Genomic DNA, 21,938 nt, shown 5'->3' on the forward strand with positions numbered 1-21,938 from the left:
TACAGCCATCAAGGGTTCTAGTCCTGGCCTGTTGACCTTTGACCTTTATCTTCACTCTCTCACACAACCTGCTTTCCTTTCTGACCACTGTTCAATAAAGGTCACTAGAGCCAGAGAAAATGTTTTAAAAGAAATAAATTTCAATCCAATCAATCATTCCCATTGATCTTAGTTGTCAAACGGAACAGTATGCTCTATTAATTATTCAAAGTTGTTTAAAAAGTTCATAAGGAAACCCACAGATTGCATTCAGTGGATGCTGACATGATTTTCAGCTGACATGACTTTCAGCATTCACTCCTCCATTATGTTGTTGACGTTACAGAAATCCCTGACTGAGCATGAATGGAGCGACAGTGGAGAGGAGAAACTGACCTTTAACAGGAAGAAACCTGCAGCAGAACCAGAACCTGGCTCAGTAGAAGCGGACATCTGACAAGACCAATTTTTAATAAGTCTATTCTTCCACCCACTCCTTTGAACATTTATTGTTATTGCTTAGTTGTAATTTTATTCTAACTTGGCACGTTCATTGAAGTAGAATAAAAAAGAAACAGATGTAGGAGTACTTTCTATGGTAATGAAAAGTAAAACGTTAATAGAATGAGAACGTTTGGTCATTTGGTCATCCCCTTAAAAACAAAAAATAGGGAAACATTTTTGACGTTTCCTCCAGAATCTCATCTCTCTCCCGTTTCTTTCAGCTGTGGCTTCCATGTAGCCACAGCGTCTCAGTTTAAACACCACCTTGTAGATCCCGGTGGGCGTGGCGCTACAGAAAACTAGCATTAAAGAACCAAGTTGGAGAACTCTGACTTACTCTCAGCACAGGGGGATGTGTAGTCAGTGGCAGCCTGGTCAGCTGAAACAGGAGAGATAAATGAGTAAACACTGACAACACGCTGAATGTGGTGGAGCAAAGGCAGCTAGGTGAGCTCTTACTCGGCTGGTAGTAGTCGTAGACTTTAATCACAGCTGGTTTCAGGTTCCTGACCCGCTGATCCTCCTCCAGAGTCACCTTGCACGTCTGCGGCTCGTCCTTTTTCAGCTGCAATCACAAACATTCCAAACGCTCACTTCCTGCACAGCCACACGGAAGGAAACGCAAGGGGCCAAGAACACAGCGAGAGGGACACCCACCCCGTCCAGGTAAATGTTGAGGAATCCTTCGTCTGAGTCCACACGCTTCACCGATCGCTCGTCCTTCAGCTGCAGCAGCAGAGCCAGCCGTCACAATGCAGCTTCTCAGTTTTAAGAAGTCGTAAGTTAGACGGGGAACTTACCAGCTGCAGGGAGCTCTGATCCAGAACGTATCCAGACAGCAGCTTGATGTTGATGATGACCATGTTGGTCTCGTCTCTCCTGCCCTGATACCTACAGGAAGTGACATCAAGCGTTTCTAAACCAGCTGAGCTGCATTAAAGCGTCCAGCAGCGATCTTAAGAGACTCCAGCTGCAGTACCTGACATGAACAGCCAGGTGGAGCTGTGGCCGGCTGAGTTTGCATCTGGGTTCGATGCTCTTGGTGATGGTGAAGGCTGAGAAGTCGTCAGGTGGAGGAACGTTGTAGTGCGCCGAGATCTGCAGAGAAACATCAGACAGTGACAGAATGTATGTCTGTGGTCAAACATACGGAGCCTGAACTGAATTTGGTCACATCATAACCACAAACACCAACAGACTTTACATGTGACTACCATCAGACTTTTTATAGACGTAATAATGGATGCTGCCATCTGGATCGATTCTAAAGTTGAGAGCTGACAATACGGCAACAAGATCACAACGCGAAGCAAGAAAGAAAGCACCGCTAATAGCAACAGCCTTTAGTTGACTGTTTGGGTGTGTAGTTGGAACTGAATGCTAAAGGTCGTTGCTCTGGAAGGTGAAGCTCCACCTCCGTCGCCAGTAACCTTCATCCTCTAACAGGTTTCCTCCCATCACTGTCCTGTATTTATCTCCATCCATCTTTTCATCAGGTCTGAACAGCTTCCCTGTCTGTACTGCAGAAATCCATCCCTACAGACCAACCTTGTGACCTTTAACCCCAGTGTGGGACCTGATCCCATGTGTGATGCAGCGGTACCTGAGTCAGCACGCAGCTGTGTCCCTCGGCTCTAACGGTGTACTCTCCAGGAACCTCGCTCAGCTCTTCCTCCTGGTACAGCAGCCTGTTGCTCTGCGTCACCGTGAACTCCTTCCTCAAGCCGCCAACGGACGTCACCGTCACCGTGGTCATTCCCTGCGGGCTGTAGGTGGCCTCGGCGTACCTGGCCAGAGCCTGGAGGGCCACCACCGTGTCCTGTTGGGCGGAGCGGTCAGGTGTTAGCTCTGGCCGCTGCAGGGCTGCGGTTCTACTGGAAATGCTTACGATACCTGCGTGGAGGAGAAGCCGCCGTATGGGTTCTGCTGCTGAGTGAGCCAGCGGATGATGCCAGAGGTGTAGTCCAGACTGAAGCCCTCCAGAGGAGGAGAGAGGAGCAGGGCCAGCAGCACGTAGGAGGTCATCTCCACTTCCACAGCGTCCAGGCCCGCCTCAGAAGATCCCACTCGCTCCCAGTGAACAGTGCCACCTACCAGTCAGGATGCAGGAGGAACGACAAGATCAGCAGGCAACAAAACACGGACCAACAATGTCTCCATCAAAAAGATCCACCAAGATAAAGTGGAGACATCTCACTTAGAGGGAGAAAAAAATTACTTCAACTTGATTCTGTTCATCATTCTACCTTCTTTATTAGAAAAAACTAACTCTCAAATTGTTTTAAATTCAGTCGTCCTGCACTCTTTGAGGACGTCATCCAGGATTTGTCGTGTTCTCTCAGGGTTCATCCACAACAGAAAGTCTAGTTTGTTTGAGGGGCAGATATTCAATCAACTCAAGAAAGTGAACTTTGGTCTGCCTACAAACCCAGGCTGAAGTGAACTCTGATGCAGTTCGAATGCCCATGCGAAAGCTAACTGACAGGAAACTGCTCCAAAAGGAGGAAGTGAACCAGAAAAATTGCAAGAGTTTAGCACAAGTAGCTAATGTCTCGTGGTCTGTTGCCAAAAACATAAGAAAAATTCTACAATCACTAAAATCTGATGCCATCTATTTTTGTTTATGCTTCTTGAAACAGTAAATTGCGCTCAGTGTCTTTTTCAGAGGTTTCCTTTAGTAGTTGTTGGTGCAGCGCCACCACATTCGAGGAGGTAAACATGTTTTTCAAAGTGTTTGGTTGGTTTGACTCCAATCAAACCGAGTCTACTGGACCATCAGGTGTGAAAACACTCTTCTTCCTACCGTCCTTCTTGGCCTTCTGGTCCAGAATGGTGACCAGTTTGCTCCTCATCTCCTGATCTCTAGCCAGGCTGAAGGTGTAGGTCATCAGGGCCGTGGTGTACAGGTTGTCAAACTCCCCGGCCACAGCATCTTTCAGACATCTCAGGCCCTTCTGGACCACGGGGTCCTGACGCAAAGCAGCCAAACACAAGAAGACACAGTTAGACTGAGCTGGAGTTGACCCGTTTCCTTTTCCTTTAGCAGCTGTGACAGCTTAGTGAGAGAAATACACTGAAAACACCATCAACTTTTCTAAATATGTTGCAAAAAGTGGTTTGATAACAGTAAAAATTACACTGATCAAGATGAGAAAAAAAGAGAAAGAGAGGACATCCAACTGACCGAGGCGACTCCGTCCAGCTCCAGCATAGCAGCGACGATGTAAGCCGTCAGCGACACGTCGTCACTCACTCCTCCCTGTGGAAACAGCAGATTATACAGCAACAGGTCAGAGGCATGAGCTTCATTAAACAATCTGCCATTATGTATCAGTTTTACTCAATATGAACCAATACGAGTCTTGGTGTACCAACTGAACTATGTTTTTGGAGACAATCGATTCTTTTTAAATGAATGATGTAATGATATTTACCTCAGTTTCTGGTCCTTTAGATCACATAAATCTTCCATAACTGTAATTTTTTTTAAATCTTCAATTATTTAGCTGGTTAGGGAGTAACGTTGAAATCCTTCAGTAGAAATGCTTCTTTTTAAAAATTTAGGTGAAAGTTAGTAATCAATGCAAACTCCAAACAGATAAAACTTCTGATTCTGCCTGCTAACAGTCCAGGTTTTAAAATAAGAACTGCAAGATTCTACATGTAAGTTGGTGCATTACTAGAGATGCTCAGAAACCAGCTAGCGACTGACATTTTGTCTGATCTTTCTATGTACGCCCCACAGCTAAGCGCCAACAACAACTCTCTTCAGTTGGAGGTTGTGACTGAAGCGAGGACGCTCAAAGTTACCCAGTTTCACTGTCGATGAGTTAGCAATGAACTCAGAGGAAGACATGAGATTTAAAAGGCCATTTATGAAGGAAACTACTTTCTACAGTGTACACTATGTTTCTGTTGTACATTCAAGCTAACTTTAAACAATGACAGTTCAGTAGATAACAAGAAGGCTGAATGTATAAATGTTCATCTGTTTCATTCTTTTATCCTTAAGGTATGCGACTACAGTATTTAAAGGAACACACACATTGCTAGCAGATTCCAAATGTTAGCCATGCCAAGAGCTAACATTAGATGTTAATGGTTTAAAAATCAAACTCTAAGCAGTTTTCCCATTTTTTAAAGCTTTTTTAAGCTTTTTTAAGAATGTTACATCAATGAACAAGCAGAGTGAATTGTGGGGAAAACAATACAATTTGACAAATGATGGAAGAAATGTTCTTCCTCCAGCAACTCTCACACCGGGAAGATTGCTTCTCCAAGGTCAGGCTGATTGATTTTCATCTTGACATTGTGTTCATCCTCACCTGTAATTAAGCAGCTGGTTGCTATGGTAACTCTTACATTTTATGGAAGCAGTAGGGGTGTACTTTAAAAAAAAATACATCTAAATCTGTTGTGTGTGTTTTTATACATGTTGGGTTAGGTGTTAATCAGTTAGAAGTCTCTTGCTCTGCTAACTCCTTTAGTGGTTTGACAACTTCATTAAACAGCAGCACCATGAGGCCAGATGTTGTCACAGCAGGGTCAGCGCACTTAAATAATTATCTTGTGTTCTCATGAATGTATTTACATTTAGAATATGCAACACATTAGCTGTGTTTTTTCCCCAAGCAGCCAGATTTGATCTTTAGAACTTGAAACTATTCCTCAGCTGTAGACGTGATCATGTTCCAAAGCTCTTCTAGAATTTTCTAAAAAGAGTGAAAAGACTAAACAAAGTTTTAACATCTTATCATAACCACTGTGGCAAGTGTTTCCTTTCTGGAAGCCAAGATGCAGGATTCTGTGTTTGAGTGACAAAATGGGGATATTGTGAAAGCAACAGTTCATGTTTCAATAGAACATGGCTGCAACTTTAACATGAGGACCTTTCAACTTCCAGTTATCACCAGACTGAAATCAGAGTGTCAACCAGTACAAAGCTAAAGAGAAGCAGAGGTCATGACTGAAGGCCAAAGGTCAGAGTAAGGCAGGTCCTGGTGCTCTGCTGCTGCTTCAGCTGAGATTTCCTGTTTATTGCTGCAACATGTTAACTTATAAGCCGCCCACAAAAACAGCCTCAATACATCTACATTGACGGAGATTAAAATGAATCATCATTGTTCTTCCGATAATCCATGTGATGCAGATTCACATAGCTACATTAAATTCCTGTATTTCCCCTTCCAGAGCTCCTGAGCAGCCGTACCTTCATGCTGTTGTGGAAGAGCTTCCCAACAGACGTGAAGCAGCCGTCGCTCTTCTGCAGTCTGGACAGCCAGGTCCTGGCGTCCTTGATGTGCTGTGGGTCCACGTAGATGTGATCTCTGGCTCCGCCAAACGACTTCATCACAAACGCAGTGAGCCTGGAGACGACAGGCACGCGGTCAGAGAGGGGCCCGACGATGACCACCGATACGCAGCGGCAGGTCCGACCGGCTCAATCAGCAGCACTCAGAAACACCTGCTAACTGAAGCAATGGGGACACTGCAGTGTGTGTCCAACACACTCTACTGCTCACTCTACTGATGTTCTGCAAGGCTAGCAGGTTCAAAACTGTACATACAGGTCCAATTATATACACCGTTTTCAAGTTCCAGAGAAACTACACAGTTTCTATGTGCGGTCAGAATTCAGAAATTCTGACATCGATGTTTATTATTTTTAAAATGATCATCAACTAATTTAGTAATTGAATGATCGTTAGCTGGAGAACACAGACACAAAAAAAAAGCCAATTTTGCTGAAAGAGCAATAAAGTCAGAGCATTGATTAAGCCAAAACTCCAATAAAAATACAATTTTCATTTGAGATGAAAAAGAAACTTTTGTCTGTAAATATGTTCCAGCCAGAGCTCCTCCAGTGGCAGTTTTCAATTCGCTTCGTTGAAATCCTGTAAGAAAAATCTCCTATCATTACCTTTTTCTATCCAATTATTAATCAGTTAATCAAATAGTAAACAGATCAGCTGTTTATTATTTGATGTTCAGTCAGACAAGTCTGAGCTTTTCACATGTTGACATTAAAAGTACTTTTTAGCTAAGATTCATCCTTTGCTAAAAGGAATAAAGTGTTCATTAAATGAATGCATCTTTTTAATGTATTTCTGACATTGTTGATTGTTTGGATTGATCTATGAAAAATTGGGCAGCAAACGATGCTTAATAGGAAGTTTTTGTTGCTTTTGTTTTTTATCATTTAAATCAGGTGAAACTGCCACATGAAGGTAGAACAGATTTACAGACAAAAAGGTTTTTCATCTTAATATTTATATTCTTTATTCCGTTTTGACCTGAATATCTGCAGTGAGGGAGTTCATCTTTCAACAAATGGCATGTTTTAGAGTCTGTAGTTAACAACTGATTACTAAGTTAGTTGATGAATATTGCAATACTCCTGATTAATGGTTTCAGCCTGGGAAAAAACTTAAACTTTTGTAAACAAGTGAACAGCCTACATTAACTCTGATCTGTAAACATGGACCACTGCTTTCCTACATGTTCACAGTTAAAGCCACATTATGTGAAGAGTGGTTCTGGTCCACCTGGCGACTATGAAGCCAACACACACACTAGTTTACCGGCTGTTCTTCTTTAAAGAAGCTGACGAATTCAGAGGGACTAAAACTCTGAAATCACAGTGTGCAGGAAAACTGATTTCCTTTTAAATCATTTCAGTTTTACAGCTTCTTTAAGCTCTAATGTGAGTAAATCCTTAAGCCCCAGTTTCTCTCAAACACATGAGGGAAAGGGGGGTGAACACACCCCCACATATTCACCGATTGCCAAAACTACCCAGCCCCCTTTTCGTTAAATCCCCCCAGGCAGCCTCTGCTTTAAGCCCATTAAATGAAAATCTTAATTTTTCTGCAAGCTTCCTAATAAAACTAATGCATCAGGATACTTGCTTTTGGCAGCAGGCAAAGACGACTATGCTTGTGTGTGTGTGTGTGTGTGTGTGTGTGTGTGTGTGTGTGTGTGTGTGTGTGTGTGTGTGTGTGTGCGTGCATGCGGGGGTGCGTGCGCGTGTGTGTGTTCCTCCCACCATGTCTGGATTGCATTTTTTTTGTTCTCTTGTCACATGAAACCAGAGATATGAAAAGCGAACCTTTTGGATAAATGTTTTAAATGCTTCTCGAATGATGCAACTTGAGTCTAACACCAGTTCTATCTTCATGTTTCTGCCCTCCAAACAAACATCAGACACATGTTGGAGTCACTCAATAAAATTATGTTTACTCAACTTCAATCAACTTCAGTGTATGGAGTGTAAATAGGAGCCCATCTATGTCATTTATTTTTATGAATGATCACTTTGTTATTTTAGCACTTATTTTAATAAAGTATATATTATGACTGTATGAATTAATCTGTTCAATCAATATGGAAATGTCCGGATTAAAAGCTGCAGATCATTGTACTTACCAGGTATTTCCAGAGGGGTCGCTGTTCCCGAAGGCGCTGTAGGAGCCGTCATCATGCTTGTAGTTGAGCTCCCTCTGATATCCTACAACACAGAGATGCAAACAGAAACAGAAACACTTTTTAAAAGTCCCTTCTTGTTCAGAAAGGATTTCTCCACCTACAGAAAGCCGCGTTCTACTCCTGTTCTGGAAGAGCAACTCTCTGGAGTTTATCTGGCTCTGACATTCTGAGCTCGATTCCTCCTGAGCCTTTTGCTACATTACAACCACCACTATAAAAGCAATCTTTTATTTGATTCAGCTTCACCTCCTCCTCTTGTTGAAGAGGACAGAGAAGAGACTGAGCGAAGTGCCCTCACCGCTCTCCAGGAAGCGCTTGGCCTTCTCCAGGATGGTCTCGGTCAGCTGACCGGAGCTTTTCAGGTAGTTGAGGATGAAGATGTTTGGAGCAAACAGCACCATGTTCTGCTCCCCACAGCCGTATGGCATGGCCAGCAGCTTGTCCAGATTCTGAAGGGCCCGGCCCATCAGGTCACCTGCGAGAGAGGGGCAAAAAAAGGGAGAAAAAAGTCAGACATGTAAGCACACTTTCTGCTTACTAGACGAGGTACCTGTACCCCCAGGGGCCACCAGGGGCCACCAGCAGCCTAACTGCGGTGTCACCTACCCAGGACAGAGACGGACGCTCTAGCTGACCCCTCCACAAACATTTCAGGCCGATGGAGAGAGATTTTCTTCTCCACTGGACCATCTGGTAACAAAAACAGCCATTTGTTGAAATGTGAGCTGGTTTTCTGATAAAAGTCTGATGCATAATGACATGGAGAGATTTTCTCCACAGAAACCTAGAGACCAAGAGACCCAGCTTTGAAGTGCAGACACTGACCTGCAGGACACAGCAGGGCGTTGTGGCTCTTCATCTGCGGCGTTCCTTCAGCCTGACAGAGAGTCACAGGAGAATACTAAGCCTAACATGGTTCAGAATGTACAAGGAATCTGCATCTGCCTGGAAAATCTGAAGTTTTTCACAATATAAAAAATGGGAGAGAAAAAAAGGACAGCTGAAACTAACAATTAGCTCAGTAATTTATTCTGATGACTAACGGGGTCATTTAAGCATTTTTATACAATATTACAAAAGCATTAAAATATTCAAATTATTCAATTCCTTTAAAAAAGAAAAGATTTTACCAGCTAGTGTACAATAACTTAGCATTCCTCTACTGAACGTTTGATCATTTGTAGCAAAGGATGAATCTGCAGCGAATCAATTCAGCAACTGTAATTAATCTGTTTTTGGATTAACAGATTGATTATTGGATTGCAAAAGGTGCTTAGTAAGAGATTTTTTTTCTTTTTTACAGAATTTGAACTGGATGAAGCTAAAACTGCACCTTGATGAATTCTTGGTAGAATTTACAAAAGAAGTTTGGCTTTTTTAATCTGAAATGTAAAATATATATACTGTTTGAACAGTTTTGGCTTAATTACTGCTCTGAGTGTGTTCTTTAATCTAGTCTACTCCAGCTAATCGATTACTTGATTAGTTGATGACTATTTCAACAATTAATCCATCACTATTAGTCAAGACAGAAAGATGCTACTCATTAATAACATTTGCTCTTATTTTTACAGACATGAATTTCAGTTAATATATCTGTGACCCTGACAGACATCTGGTAAGGATGCAGGTCTCCTATTGGTTGATTAAAGTCCAGTAATTTTCCTGCAAGGAAAAACAATAAGCAAAGCCCTGAGCCTCCTTAATGTGGAGCATTAAAATATTCCGATATTTTAAATGGAAATAGCTTTGATAAAAAAGAACAAATCAAACAGAGTAAATTCAAATTCAGCCGATATGCAACACTGTATTTATTATGTGTATTCATTATGCTCTTAGAAAAAATGGTTGACAGCTGCATGAAACAAATCACTGCATAAGTAAACAGATAATTCAACCTGTTTCATCTCTAACACAAGGATTATTACACTATAAGGGCAAAACCTCCCCATTGATTTTTTAGCAACAATTGCGCATATGAACCATTATGATTCCTACCTAGATCCACTTTTTGACATCCATTAATAATCATCAGTTTGTTCTATGGCTGCCTGTCAGAGCTTCTGTTTGTCTGTTGCTATGAGACCTCTGATCTGAAACGTCCAATCAGAACAGAAGAACATCTCCCACTGCCCTGGAAAAACTGCTTTCATCTTCCAAACTGTTCTTTGTTCCCCAGGACAGGCTGACCGGACAGCGTTCACATCAACTCTACAGCTAAAAAGCAGAAGTGTTGCGGTTGCCGCGGTGACGGGCGCTCTGACATTCACTGACCTCCACCAGCAGCGTGCGGACCACCGTGTCGATTCGGCCCACGTCTGGCACCGTGGTTACCTCGTTACCGCACAGATCGCGGGTCCTCAGAGCCTCGGCGCTGACCCTCAGGCTCACATCGCCTGTGTACACACACACACACACACAGGCGTTGGGGGTGTTTAATCGATTCCCACCTGTCAGACGTTGTGTGCAAAGGAAGGACGGCTTCCCATCTCATTACCCTTCCTGTTCCTCCATCCTTCCTCGGTTTTCTTTCCTCCTCCTGTTTACCTCCTCATTAATCCCCATTTGTTGCCTTATTATTCCGTGTCTCCATGCAGCTCTGTTTCCCATGCCCTCCCTCGCTTCCTTCACAGCCCATAATTCTTCACACGGAGGACAAGTACAGATCAGCCCCTCAGGGAGAGGTTTCTGAATGTTTCGTCAGAGATACTACCTGACTTGTTAGTACAAGTGATTGTCAGCATTCCTCTGAGGGAGGGGGTTTTGGGGGAAGACGGGATAATGGGGGGGTTAGCAGATCGCGGTTTGACATACATCAGAACCCCCTCTCCATCCCTCCTGACAGAGGCTGACGGGAATCCTCTGTGCTACGGCAACAGCATCAGCTTCCGCCGCCGGCGCCCTCAGTGAGGAGTGATTAGCTTGTTCAGAACTAGCTTTCACTCTGCAGCTGAAGGTTCTGATGGACGCAGCATGCACGTCAACACTTCACTTAATGAAATGCAAACACATGGCAACAGTGAGATGTCAGAATCCAGGTAATGAGAGATGGCTGGTGTGGTTTACGGAGGGCCAAACGGCCCACATTCTGACACGTTCATACATGACATTTTCAATTCATGAAACAAAATGAAATTGTTTTATTACAAGCTGGGATTTTTAATGATGAGTTCATGAGCTCATCAGGAATTTATTTACAAATCAATCAGGTCAGCTTTGATCTGACTGATCAAAGGGGGATTATTTCCAGGAGAAGAAAATTGACAAGACTGTAGTCTAAACTATTATATTACAGGATATGTTTAAAACTGCAGTAGGTAACTTTTTTAAAATATGCTTTTTTGTATAAAACTGTCACCATGTCGTGACAGTATACTATGAGACAGATAATCTGTGAAACAAACAAACAAATCCAGCTCCTCTGTCACCCTGTGGTCCTACAGCCCTCTGCAGAAATACACACCTGGGTCAGAAACAACCAATCAGAACCAGGAGGAGGGGCTTAGCACTGTCAATCATCCATGTGTGCACTACTCACATCCTCCCTCTGGCTCTCTGCTGCGCTACAGCTTCTGGAGCATGCTGTGAATGTTCAGGGTAGTTAGCAGAGCCACCGATGACAAATAAACAGTTTTCCTGGAATGTTTAGTTGTACAGCTGCAGCAATCTGCTAATCTTGAGCTTTTATGAGCTGTGAAGGAAAATGTGTGAGCAGCACATACACAAACATGATTGACAGCGCTAAGATCTTCCTCGTTTTGATTGGTTGTTTCTGACCAGGAGTGGTGCAAGTCTGCAAATGACTGTAGAACCAGATGAGCTCGTTCTTTTCCACAGATTATCTCATATTTGTTAAAACTGTGGCAGTTTTAACAAACATGCAAAAAGTATATTTTAAAAACATGCTACCTACTGCAGCTTTAAAGTAGAAACTTCAAAAGAAAGTAGGATGATAAAAAAATTATAGTTTAATTGATAGTTATCGGAGAAGTTTCAATTTGCTATGAAAAAAGAGTTTGTTTGAAGTTATAAACTGTTTTCGTTGTTTCTAAACTTCATGTAGAAACAAGAAAACATGATTAACAAGTTCACTGCTACGCTGATGATACAGCGCTATGTTTATCTGTATTGTTGGAGGTCAGGGGTCACATCCAGGGGCAGTGATTCCTGGATGTCCAGCAGGAAATTTTAAACACGGGAAAACTATAAATAAATATGTTTATTCCAAAAGAAATTCACTGACTTTAATTGTTTCCTGTGGTTAGCCTTGCTCTGGTCCTCAGTAAAGAAGACCTTAGTGTTGTCTGTAACAAGCCTACATTTCGGTGTCCATCCAATTAGCTGAATAACAACCAATTTAGTTGTGTGTACCTAGAGCAGTTGGAGTCACAATCCAGGAGAAGGTCTTGCTCTCCTCTCCACACAGACAGATGCTGTACTGGCAGCCTTCACAGTCTCTGAAGGTGAATTGGTCAGACTGAGCCAAAGTTACTTTGACCTGTGAAACAGAACCAAACACTAAAATAAGCCAGACAACTCATGTACTCTTGAGGAAAATGTCTTTGTAAGAATGTGAGTAACCACCATTATGCACTGGGAGAGGTAATTGAAGACGGTAGCTTTCAGCGTGAACACCTCCCCTCTGATGACGGAGTAGGGCAAGGTGAGGCTGACGAAGAACGGCTGGAAGGCGGTGAGCCCGGTGTTGGGCGACACACCAAAACCAGTAGGGGAGACACAGAAGGCGCTGGCTGCCCATTTGGTGATGGTATCAGGGACCGTCTTCTGAAGGCTCGCCGACCCGCCGTCTCTGGACACAGGGCCAGGCAGGGAAATTCAAAGAGTAAGCAAAAGTTCTTATATATTTCTAGAAAAGCACTAAAAAAATAAAAATCTTAATCTGGGGAAAGATCGAACAATATGTAAAAATACACAAAGCTAATGCCTTCACACAAGCTATGATAGAGATGCACCGATAGGATATTAATATCTGTATCAGTCCTGATATTGAAAGAAATTCTAAACTGAGTCTTGGTGACAATATGCCTGATCCATAAGGGCAGATCTACTCAGTCTAATTCTATGCTTTGTTCTCAGAGAAGTCATGCTCTGTTATTTAATTTTACATTCTAGCTCGAATTCTGAACCATTTGAAAGAATATTTGTTGCAGTTTTTGTACTTGACTTATTGTTTTTGTCAGCTGTTATACTCCTCATTGCACTGACTGAACAACGTAAAATTGTGTTGTTTTTACATGTTTGACCAAGCGTTTGTGTGCTCGGCTAGTGCAGAGTTGTCAAATTAATTTGTAATACTGTGTTGGGAAAAAAAAGCATTAAGTCAATTCAGCCGTTTCTCTGTAGCAGATCAGAAAAGCAGCTGATCCACTCAGATATTGATATCAGAAGTGAAAAAAGTGGATCGGTGCATCCCTAGGCACAGTTAAACCTACATCTCTACCATTCACCCCTTCTGCCTCGCTCTCCCTCTCTCACACCCTTCACCCATCTTAAAAAGACCCACTCTGCCTAGCTTAAAATCCCTTTTTGCTATGATTACCAGAACCAAATTAATCAGCCATAAAAAATATAGAAGAGTTTAAAAACATTAAGCACATTTTAAAAGTTAAACTGATTGAGTAATTGAAGCTAAACATTCGTAAGAAGCTTTTTTCTTTAGGTTGCATGGTGTTCTCCTTTTCTCCTTATTACCCCACAGTAATAAGATCCCAGATCCAGGTCTCAGGAAACTCTGTTCTGACTGTCTCCTTTTTCTGCTCCTCTGGACCTCTAGCTTCTCCACCTCTAGCCAATGCCATGTTGAAGGCAACAGGTCCGGCCAAGCCTACTTCTAGAACGACATGAAAAGAGAACAATCAGTCGTTTTGCCACAGTACTCACCCAACTGAGACCAGATCCCAGATCCAGGTCTCCAAGAAGTTTTTTCTAATTGTCTCTTTAGGTATTCCAGCTTGACTGTTTGACACTGGAGCGGCTGCCTGGTCCATTTCATCTACCATTGGAAGAGCCTCTGGCATTGCTAAATAAAATTTTTAAATGGTAACAGTGGCTACTTTCATCACCAAGAATGGGCAGAACAACAAAACATACCGTTAAACTTGAACACAAAGCAGTCATAAGGTTTTTTCACATCTGAGTTTGTCACAATTTTGACTCCGATGTCCTAAATGTGGAGAGACAAAGACAGAAAGAGAAATAATGTAGCATGACCGATGTCATTTTATTGCATATTGTAATATCGTTACTGTATATGAGTAATGGCATTAACAGGGTTGTTAAAAAGGGATTTAATGTTTAGTGTGTTTCCATTGAATAAGAAATGCAGTTAAAATCACATGTGAATAAGTCTGTAAGTGATAAAAAACATGCCACGCCGTCATCTTCCTGCCACTTCCTATCGTCATCTTCTTCATGGCTTGCACCAGCGGCACATCCGGTTGTTAATCATGTGACCGTCGTGAGCATAGCAGTTTTGCATAATAAACCAATTCTAATAAAGGCAAATACACCATCTCATCCTAGCACCAAAACTTTTTATCAACAGTTTTTTGTTTTTATTTTTGCAAAATTGCTTAGTGTCCAATAAGCAAAGTTATTTCCGAAATGTCAAATTACACAATTATATGGTCAATGGATACGCAGCTATTAATAAAGTAAAAAGGGTCAAAGAGGCTTAGAACTGGAAATGGATCAAGAGGGATGGAAAAAAGAAGAGAAGAAATTTAGATCAGGAAATTCAAATGCCTAAGAAGTAGACATGATGGAGAAGTTAAAACAGATGCTATTGTATAGATTGGCCTAAAAATAGAAGAAATACGTTCCAATAAATCTTTACTTTAAAAATGCTGTAGACGTCTATCTTCTGATAGAACGGAGGGATGAAGAGCGAGCGCTTTGGTCGAACGTTGACGTCGACGATTGGTGTCGGAGTGACTTCAGCTTCAGGAACAGGCTGGAACTCAGGAATTGGCCTGGGGATCATGCCGGGGAAGCAGCGGAACGGATCGAAGTCTTCCACCTCGTAGTCGTACCCTGACAGCTTCTGGACCGGCAGCTGGTTAAACACCTGTTAGGACACGAACCCAAAGGAGAGCGAGCTGAACCTTTGTGTGTTTCATTTTCCAAAGGGGATCACAATGTGTCAGCCTCATCACTTTGATGAGATGCTTGTTGTCATACATAGTCAACGTTGAGCTCCTGCTCTTGCTTCAGCAGTAACACGCTCTGGTCGATGGCTCTGACGGAGCACAGGGATTTGGGGTTGGCCTTCAGTGTCAGGGTGGTCTGCTCTGCTGGGAGCTGCTGAACGGACGAGAACTTCAGGGACACCTGAGGAGCCAACCGTTCACAGAGAGGCATAAGGGGGATCCTGTTTTCTCCATGTGTTGGTTAAAAGAAAATAAAACTGTATCTTTGTGTTTCCTACCTTGTTACTGAGGCAGAGCTGAATGGGAAAGTCCTGGCTGTCTGCCACTATCTCCCCATTGGCCATCACAGAGTAAACAATCACCTGGGCAACAGGGGCGAGGTCTATCACCTCACTCAGTCTGACGGTCAGCTCCCCTTTGTTGACTGTAGCGTCGAACAGACACACATAAACAGATGTGAATGATTAAACAGCTGGATATGTTTCAGAGAAATAAGAAATAACAATTTTGTTCTTTGCTAATAATCTGAAGACAACAGCTGCTAAGTTAGATGAAAATACAAAACAGACCACATTCCATGTCCTGATTGGTCAACAAATCAGAGAAACACTGTATTCCATGTTTGCCTCTTCTTTTCAAATAAAAACAAATTAACAGACCACTTGAAATGATCAGTTTCTCTGATTTTAGTTTTTATAGGTTTATGTTTGAGTAAAATGAACATTGTTCTTTTACTCTATGAACTACTGACAACATGTCTCTGAAATTACAAGCAAAAATGTAGCATTTGCAGAAAATGAGAAGTGGTCAAAATAATGTAAGATGCAGTTCTTCCAGACCTCAAATAATGCAAAGAAAACAAGTTCATATTCATTTAGAAACAACAATGCTAATGTCTGAACTCAGGAAGAGATCAGAAATCAATATCTGGTGGAATAACCAGGAGGTTTTCAATGGGGTTCAGTGCAGTGGACTCTTTATTTTATCCAAAGCTGTAACTCATTTTTATCATTTCATTTGTTAAATAAGAGCTGTTGTTTTGCAGTTCCCTTGTTGTCATCTGTATGAAGAGAAGGCTTGTAAATGTTCCGGTTAACTTAAGTTAGTAGTAAGGTGGCAGGTTACTGGAACACCTTTGGTGTGTGTGGGAGAGCAGCACAAAAGGAGGTGAAGAAGTGGGAGTCCAGTCGGTGCCACCCCTCATCATATTAATTACATAAAAAGCTGTCAAATACAAACAAGGCAAATGAAAAAAAATTCCCCATCGCTTTAGCGCTCCCTTTAGCGCTGTGACTCTATTGTCATCTAAATCAATCGGCGAAGATTGGGCATGCACTATATGTGTTGCATATAGTTCATGCCCAGTTTTTGTGCCACAGACTGTCTGTCATTAAGCTTATGCTTTACAGTATAAACTTGATTGGTTTCGTACCAGTTCCTGTTTTGACGTTCACTGGGACAGAACCATGACGCACAATTTCACCTTTGGACAGCACCTACAAAGGCACAAAGGCATGTAAGAAGAGAAAATTCTGTCACTTGGGATTTTTTAATACTCTTGTAGTGGTAAAACAAAAGAACTGAATAATTAGGCAAACGAAAAAAATTTTTTGAACATTTTCTTAACATTACTGCAGCAGAAACACAATGCGACACATACCAGGTAGAAGAAGTTAAGGACAGTCTGTCCCTCTTTCACTTCTGTTCCCTGGATGATGTACTGAGCCGTCACAGTTGCATCTCTGTCGCAGGCGAAACCCTCGCTGATATGCTTGAGCATCAAGAAACTATTGCTCTTGGAATAAGCAGGTGAGACGAACTGGTAGGCCAATCCGTAGTCTGGTCGCCGTAAGTTGGGAACATAAGGTTCGTTTTCCTTTGTATCCTTAGTGAGAACCTGTTCAGAAAGATCAAGGGTTGAATTAGACCATTACTGAAATATACACCAACATCCAGCCGTCTTGGTTTATTCAAGCGAAGGCCAGCAAAGAGTTAAAATAAGCATTTTCATTCAGAAATGGGGACAGAAATCTTGTCATCTAAATTAGTCAGCGAAGGTTGCTCCAGATTCTTCTACAGGTCAACCCACAAATCAGGCAACTGGACTAACAGACAACAAGGGCAACTGCAATGGTTCATGAGCAAACCAGTTAAATCATCTGAAGCACTCCTACAAACAATAACAAACCACAAAACGTGAGCTGACCTTGAGAGAGACAGAGCTCTTCCACTCAGACGTATCCAGAGAAAACTGAGCAATGCCTTTTGCGTCTGTTGTGAGCATCATTTTCTTGGAGTCTTCAACAAACAGATAAAGCAGCTCATTGGCAACAGGTTGGCTGTCTGGGCCGACCAGCTTGATCTGCAAAAATGAAAGAAAGGTTTTCACAATGTTTATTAGTCACCATTCCTAAGGAAGACTGGTCATAACATCAGAAGTTTTCTCTACTAAGTATAGAATATGATTGTGGCAAAGAGGTTGACTAATCTTGACACTGAAGAAGTAATCAGAAGTAATCCTAAATCTAGCTGATACCAGCTGTATTAAGCTACTGTAACTTTTTTATGGCAAACAGTGGGCCGCACATAAAAGTGCCAATAAATCCACTTTGCAAAGGTTGTTGAACAATTTTAGCTGCATCTCTATTAGCAAAACACCAAAAACATGCTAGCAGGTCTTTGATGGAGCTTTTTACCTTTCCTTCAAATGGTATGCCAGGCTTGTATGCTCCAGGTACATCCTCGAAGGTGACAGTTCTGATCTGACTGCTTAGGCTGGCCATCCCTGAGCCTTTAAGAACGACCCCTAGACAGTGGCAAACACATGGGTCACATCCTGGTAGAAACTAGAGTGCAAAACGATACCGAAATCTTTGGGAGCCAACCTGTTCCATCTTCCTCCAACTCAGCATTTAGCTCAAAACGGTCAGAATATGAGAACTTGTTTAGAGCAAACTCTGCCAAGCTCATAGTTTCTGAGGCACATCCACTTTTGTCCAGCTGGAACATAAGAAAATATGGACATACTTTACAGGATTTCTGCAGGTTTCATCAACTCAAACTTAAGAATGTTTACGACAAATGAATGAAATTTATCATGACACAAATGTACAACAGAAAATTTCGTGTAAGAATGGAAGTGGTGTCGTGTGAGTTTGTGGGAAGATGAACGTCGTCCAGGCAACCAGTGATACATTTCCAGTTACCCATAATAAATCAAAAAAGCTAGCTAGCTAAGTAGCAATGGTATTTTAGCAGATAGTAATTAGTAGTAGTGATTAACGTATTTAAGGCCAATTTATTTAAAAGCATTTAAGACATTTTAAGGCCTTAACTTTAGGTACACTAATTTAAGTGTTATTAAGACTTGTGCACAGACTGTACTTTAGCAAACATCAAAAAAGGAAGTGATTCCAGTCCATTTCCTCTGGAATACTCACAGTCAAATCAAAGTTCTTGCAAATGTCATTGTCGGGCTCCTCTGAACGCCAGAAAAATTGAAAGTATTTCCTACAAAACTCGGCTTTAACTCTACCAAGAACAGGTTTCCCATACGTATATCTGCAGACAAAAAACAAAACATAGAGAAAAAGAAATAATTTAGTCAGCCACTAAATGCACAAATACTTGGTAAGATGAAAATTGAGATTTCAAGCGTTTCATCTGTTGCCTGAGAAACTTTTCTGCCTCTAGCTTCTACAGTGTGGCATTTCAATAGGCCAGTATCACAACGACCAGAATTTTTAACATACATTGTCTTTTATATGCAGCAGTCATGTTGGATTTTAAGGTCATTGTTGTTAAAGAGGCCCTAGTCTGAGTTCCAAAAGAACAAGAACTAAAAACCTTAGTTATAAATACATCAAGTGTCATAACATGCTGAAGTCGTGCGCATCACAGTTCCGATTTTTTTTTTTTTATTGGTCAACCTCCCCAGAAGCCGACGTTAGCTTGAGGTTAAGAAGTTTGGAATTTGGGGATAGTGTTGTCACATGTTTCATTTAACAAAATGTATTTGAGAAAACAAGAAAACATATGCATATTGCAGGTTGACACTTAGTGGTCACTCACTTTCCACAGATCTTGAATGTGGTCGTTGTGTCCAGGATGGTGATCACACTGGGCAGGTCCACTTTTACCTCAAACTTTGGCAAAACTGCGACAAAATGAAACCAATGAAACAACCTGTAGAGCAACAAACTTTAGCTCGATCAGTCCTTCTCTTGCTCTAGATCTCCAGAAAAACTCACCGTACTCCTTGATGTCGAATGTGTGGGAGATCTCCTCCTCTTTGTCTGTCACAACGCTGATGGTGTAAGTTCCCTGAGCGGCCTCGGGGATAGAGGCGTGTGACAGGTCCAGGATGCCGCCACCGATCGTCTGATTCAGCCACTGGGCGATGCGGTTTGAATTGGGATCCTACACACAGGAATTTCATTAATACTAATCCTACATAGTGTAAATACTTGACCTCATGGGTTTGTTTGTTTTTTGTAAATTAAATACTGCACTATAATTTAACATTAGTTGGTGAGAATTTGAGCTGACAAGTGTTTTTATTTTACATTTCTAAAAAATATTTGCCTCTGCTATCACCTTTCACTGAGGTTAGGTTTAACTGAATGTTAGGGATGGTGGGGATTTTCCCACAAACTCTCAGCTTTCTAACCCTAAGTACCACCTTACTGTGAGATCTGTTACAGTAAAAGGTTAAAGAGATCCACGAGCTTTAACATCAGCCAGACCAGCTGCATTTCTGCATTTTTTATTGCATCTTTCCTTCTTCCTGCAGGCAAAACTCCTCAGGGAAAGCAGACATGTCAGCATGGAAATATTTGAGTTCTTACCTGGAGTACCACCTCTTTGTACTAAAAAGAAAGAAAGAAAAAAATTTAGTTGAAGTCAAGAGGAGGCGCACAAAACACACTTCAAGCAATTCTCCAGACTATGTCAATCTCAGCTGAAAGGGGTTCCTCTTCTCTGGCAAATACTGTACAGTTATGGGTCCATGCATGCTTTGATAATCTGATTTTTCTTCTTCAAATCCAAAACCAGGATTGGAAAAAGTGTTCTTTGATTTATTTCCCCCAATAAAACTATCTAAACCAATGGTTAAATTGAAAAGAAAAAAAAAAATCAAGTAACATAATAATAGAATCCAGGAAAACCCTTTTTTCCCAGGGAGACCTGGACAAGAAGAACAGAGCTGTACAGCAAACAAAACAATAATTAAAAAGGTACGGACAACAATGAAACATTATAATTCAAAAGGAAACTAAAACTCATTTGGTTTACATTTTGTAGTCAAAATATTTGTTTAGAAAAAGATACCTAATATATTCACAAGACCTAAAGTGCGAGGAGGGGTTTTGAGTGAAATCATTACAAGTTTTGTTTTTCTCAACAGCCAAGAGCCCAGACTCTTTGGACGAAGCAAAGCATAGAACAAGGGGCTGGTTTTTACCAGGATAATGTACGTGACAAACCAAATTGTTTTTCTGTGCTAGAAATTTTATGCTTTTACTTAGAATTACAAAAGGAAAATCTAACTGCTTAAATATCTGTTTATCCGTTTTCAACCACATCAAGAAAAACTGTTCCTTAAATTTAATACACACAAAAAAAGAGAGAAACATCGATGGACTATTAAACCATCACTGGATTGAGTTGTAGGCCCAAATTATCCAGAACATCTAAAAAATGCTTCCTGTTTTAGGTTATTGGTTATTTACAGACCCACGCTTTTCTCTCCGCTCTGGTGATATTTTGAAGACATGAAAAAAGAGGTAAATTCATAAAACCTGCATCCTGTAAGAGTGAAGGGATGACGTCTTTACATTTCCATCTGATTGGACTTATGGAAATAGAAATTTCATGTTCACAGCACGCTGCCATGTTCTCATCTCCCTCATTAGAAACGGGGAGAAAAAAAAAAAAAAAGGCCTGCGCCCGTATTGATTCAGATGTTTAGGTCACGCGCGGTGTGTGCCAAATGAACTCTGACAGCGTGTTTATCGCACCACTCCACACACTGCTTCACGCCCACACCATCTTCCAAAAGCAACAAACAGCGCTGCTTCCGCCTCCCACTCTGCCTGAACCAAAATAGACCCCGGTGATCGTTTTCGCTGACTGCTCGCAAGAAATCACAGCCCATTACCGAGTTCACTCGTCGCAACCCAACACGTTTCACACGGCTGCAGAAAGCAGTGACGTGCGGTCAGGGGAGGCAGGTGAGGCAGTGCCTCACCAGCCATCATGGAAAGAAAGAAAATATATAATCATAAAGTAATTTAAATTGTTATATTCATCCGGTGGTTTGTACTAAAAAATATTTATTTTTCATGTAGCTTCACCAATTTCGATTTTTATTTGTTCAAAATCGCTGAATTTTCTTATTTTCCCATTCAAATGCTTGGAAGCGATGCCGGTGAGGCAGCAGCGAGCTCTGCCTCACCTTGGATTGCGCAACCCCTGGCTCTGCGCTGGCTGCTAAGCGGAGAGAGCATGTTGCTGTACGGCGTCAATAAAATGGTTTAAACAAATTTAATATGTGAACTTATTTCCAATAATTTAGCTTATGTATATAATGTACAGTGCTTTTTGTCACCAACTGTGTTTGTGTAACGTGTTTCGTGTAATGAGCGATTATAAACGGCAGAGAACAGGTTCGAGGTGAGGCAGGCAGTTCTCTTGCCTCATGGCAGGGGGCGCTCAAGATCCCAGACGTTCGTCTTGTTCACTCCTCAACTGCCGAGTAAGTGACAGCGAGCTAGGCTAAACGATTCGGGAAGCAAGTCA

At 41.7% G+C, this 21,938-nt stretch overlaps 1 protein-coding gene across 3 annotated transcripts in view; it reads right to left on the reverse strand.

The window, feature by feature from the left end:
• LOC114161353 (alpha-2-macroglobulin-like protein 1) overlaps nucleotides 1-21,938 on the reverse strand; it is a 29,535-nt gene that overhangs the window by 856 nt on the left and 6,741 nt on the right. Inside the window, exons 5-35 of one of the 3 annotated variants that reach the window (XM_028044587.1) lie at nucleotides 19,985-20,005; nucleotides 19,388-19,556; nucleotides 19,209-19,293; nucleotides 18,578-18,698; nucleotides 18,023-18,137; nucleotides 17,834-17,943; nucleotides 17,344-17,499; nucleotides 16,798-17,034; nucleotides 16,570-16,633; nucleotides 15,416-15,561; nucleotides 15,169-15,318; nucleotides 14,825-15,055; nucleotides 14,080-14,152; nucleotides 13,681-13,819; nucleotides 12,553-12,778; nucleotides 12,340-12,466; nucleotides 10,243-10,364; nucleotides 8,794-8,845; nucleotides 8,575-8,658; nucleotides 8,267-8,443; nucleotides 7,909-7,990; nucleotides 5,693-5,849; nucleotides 3,668-3,742; nucleotides 3,287-3,452; nucleotides 2,377-2,573; nucleotides 2,087-2,302; nucleotides 1,463-1,581; nucleotides 1,284-1,374; nucleotides 1,141-1,209; nucleotides 943-1,048; nucleotides 821-862 (exon numbers count right to left, since the gene is read on the reverse strand). In XM_028044587.1, the coding sequence (XP_027900388.1) occupies nucleotides 821-862; nucleotides 943-1,048; nucleotides 1,141-1,209; nucleotides 1,284-1,374; nucleotides 1,463-1,581; nucleotides 2,087-2,302; nucleotides 2,377-2,573; nucleotides 3,287-3,452; nucleotides 3,668-3,742; nucleotides 5,693-5,849; nucleotides 7,909-7,990; nucleotides 8,267-8,443; nucleotides 8,575-8,658; nucleotides 8,794-8,845; nucleotides 10,243-10,364; nucleotides 12,340-12,466; nucleotides 12,553-12,778; nucleotides 13,681-13,819; nucleotides 14,080-14,152; nucleotides 14,825-15,055; nucleotides 15,169-15,318; nucleotides 15,416-15,561; nucleotides 16,570-16,633; nucleotides 16,798-17,034; nucleotides 17,344-17,499; nucleotides 17,834-17,943; nucleotides 18,023-18,137; nucleotides 18,578-18,698; nucleotides 19,209-19,293; nucleotides 19,388-19,556; nucleotides 19,985-20,005 (3,925 nt within the window). Of the gene's footprint in view, nucleotides 1-442; nucleotides 863-942; nucleotides 1,049-1,140; nucleotides 1,210-1,283; nucleotides 1,375-1,462; nucleotides 1,582-2,086; nucleotides 2,303-2,376; nucleotides 2,574-3,286; nucleotides 3,453-3,667; nucleotides 3,743-5,692; nucleotides 5,850-7,908; nucleotides 7,991-8,266; nucleotides 8,444-8,574; nucleotides 8,659-8,793; nucleotides 8,846-10,242; nucleotides 10,365-12,339; nucleotides 12,467-12,552; nucleotides 12,779-13,680; nucleotides 13,820-13,869; nucleotides 14,009-14,079; nucleotides 14,153-14,824; nucleotides 15,056-15,168; nucleotides 15,319-15,415; nucleotides 15,562-16,569; nucleotides 16,634-16,797; nucleotides 17,035-17,343; nucleotides 17,500-17,833; nucleotides 17,944-18,022; nucleotides 18,138-18,577; nucleotides 18,699-19,208; nucleotides 19,294-19,387; nucleotides 19,557-19,984; nucleotides 20,006-21,938 lie in introns of those variants that run through there. The other 2 variants (XM_028044586.1, XM_028044584.1) reach the window with 2 other exon arrangements.

Source organism: Xiphophorus couchianus, chromosome 18 (genome assembly GCF_001444195.1).
Source record: "Xiphophorus couchianus chromosome 18, X_couchianus-1.0, whole genome shotgun sequence".
Lineage (NCBI taxonomy): Eukaryota > Metazoa > Chordata > Actinopteri > Cyprinodontiformes > Poeciliidae > Xiphophorus > Xiphophorus couchianus.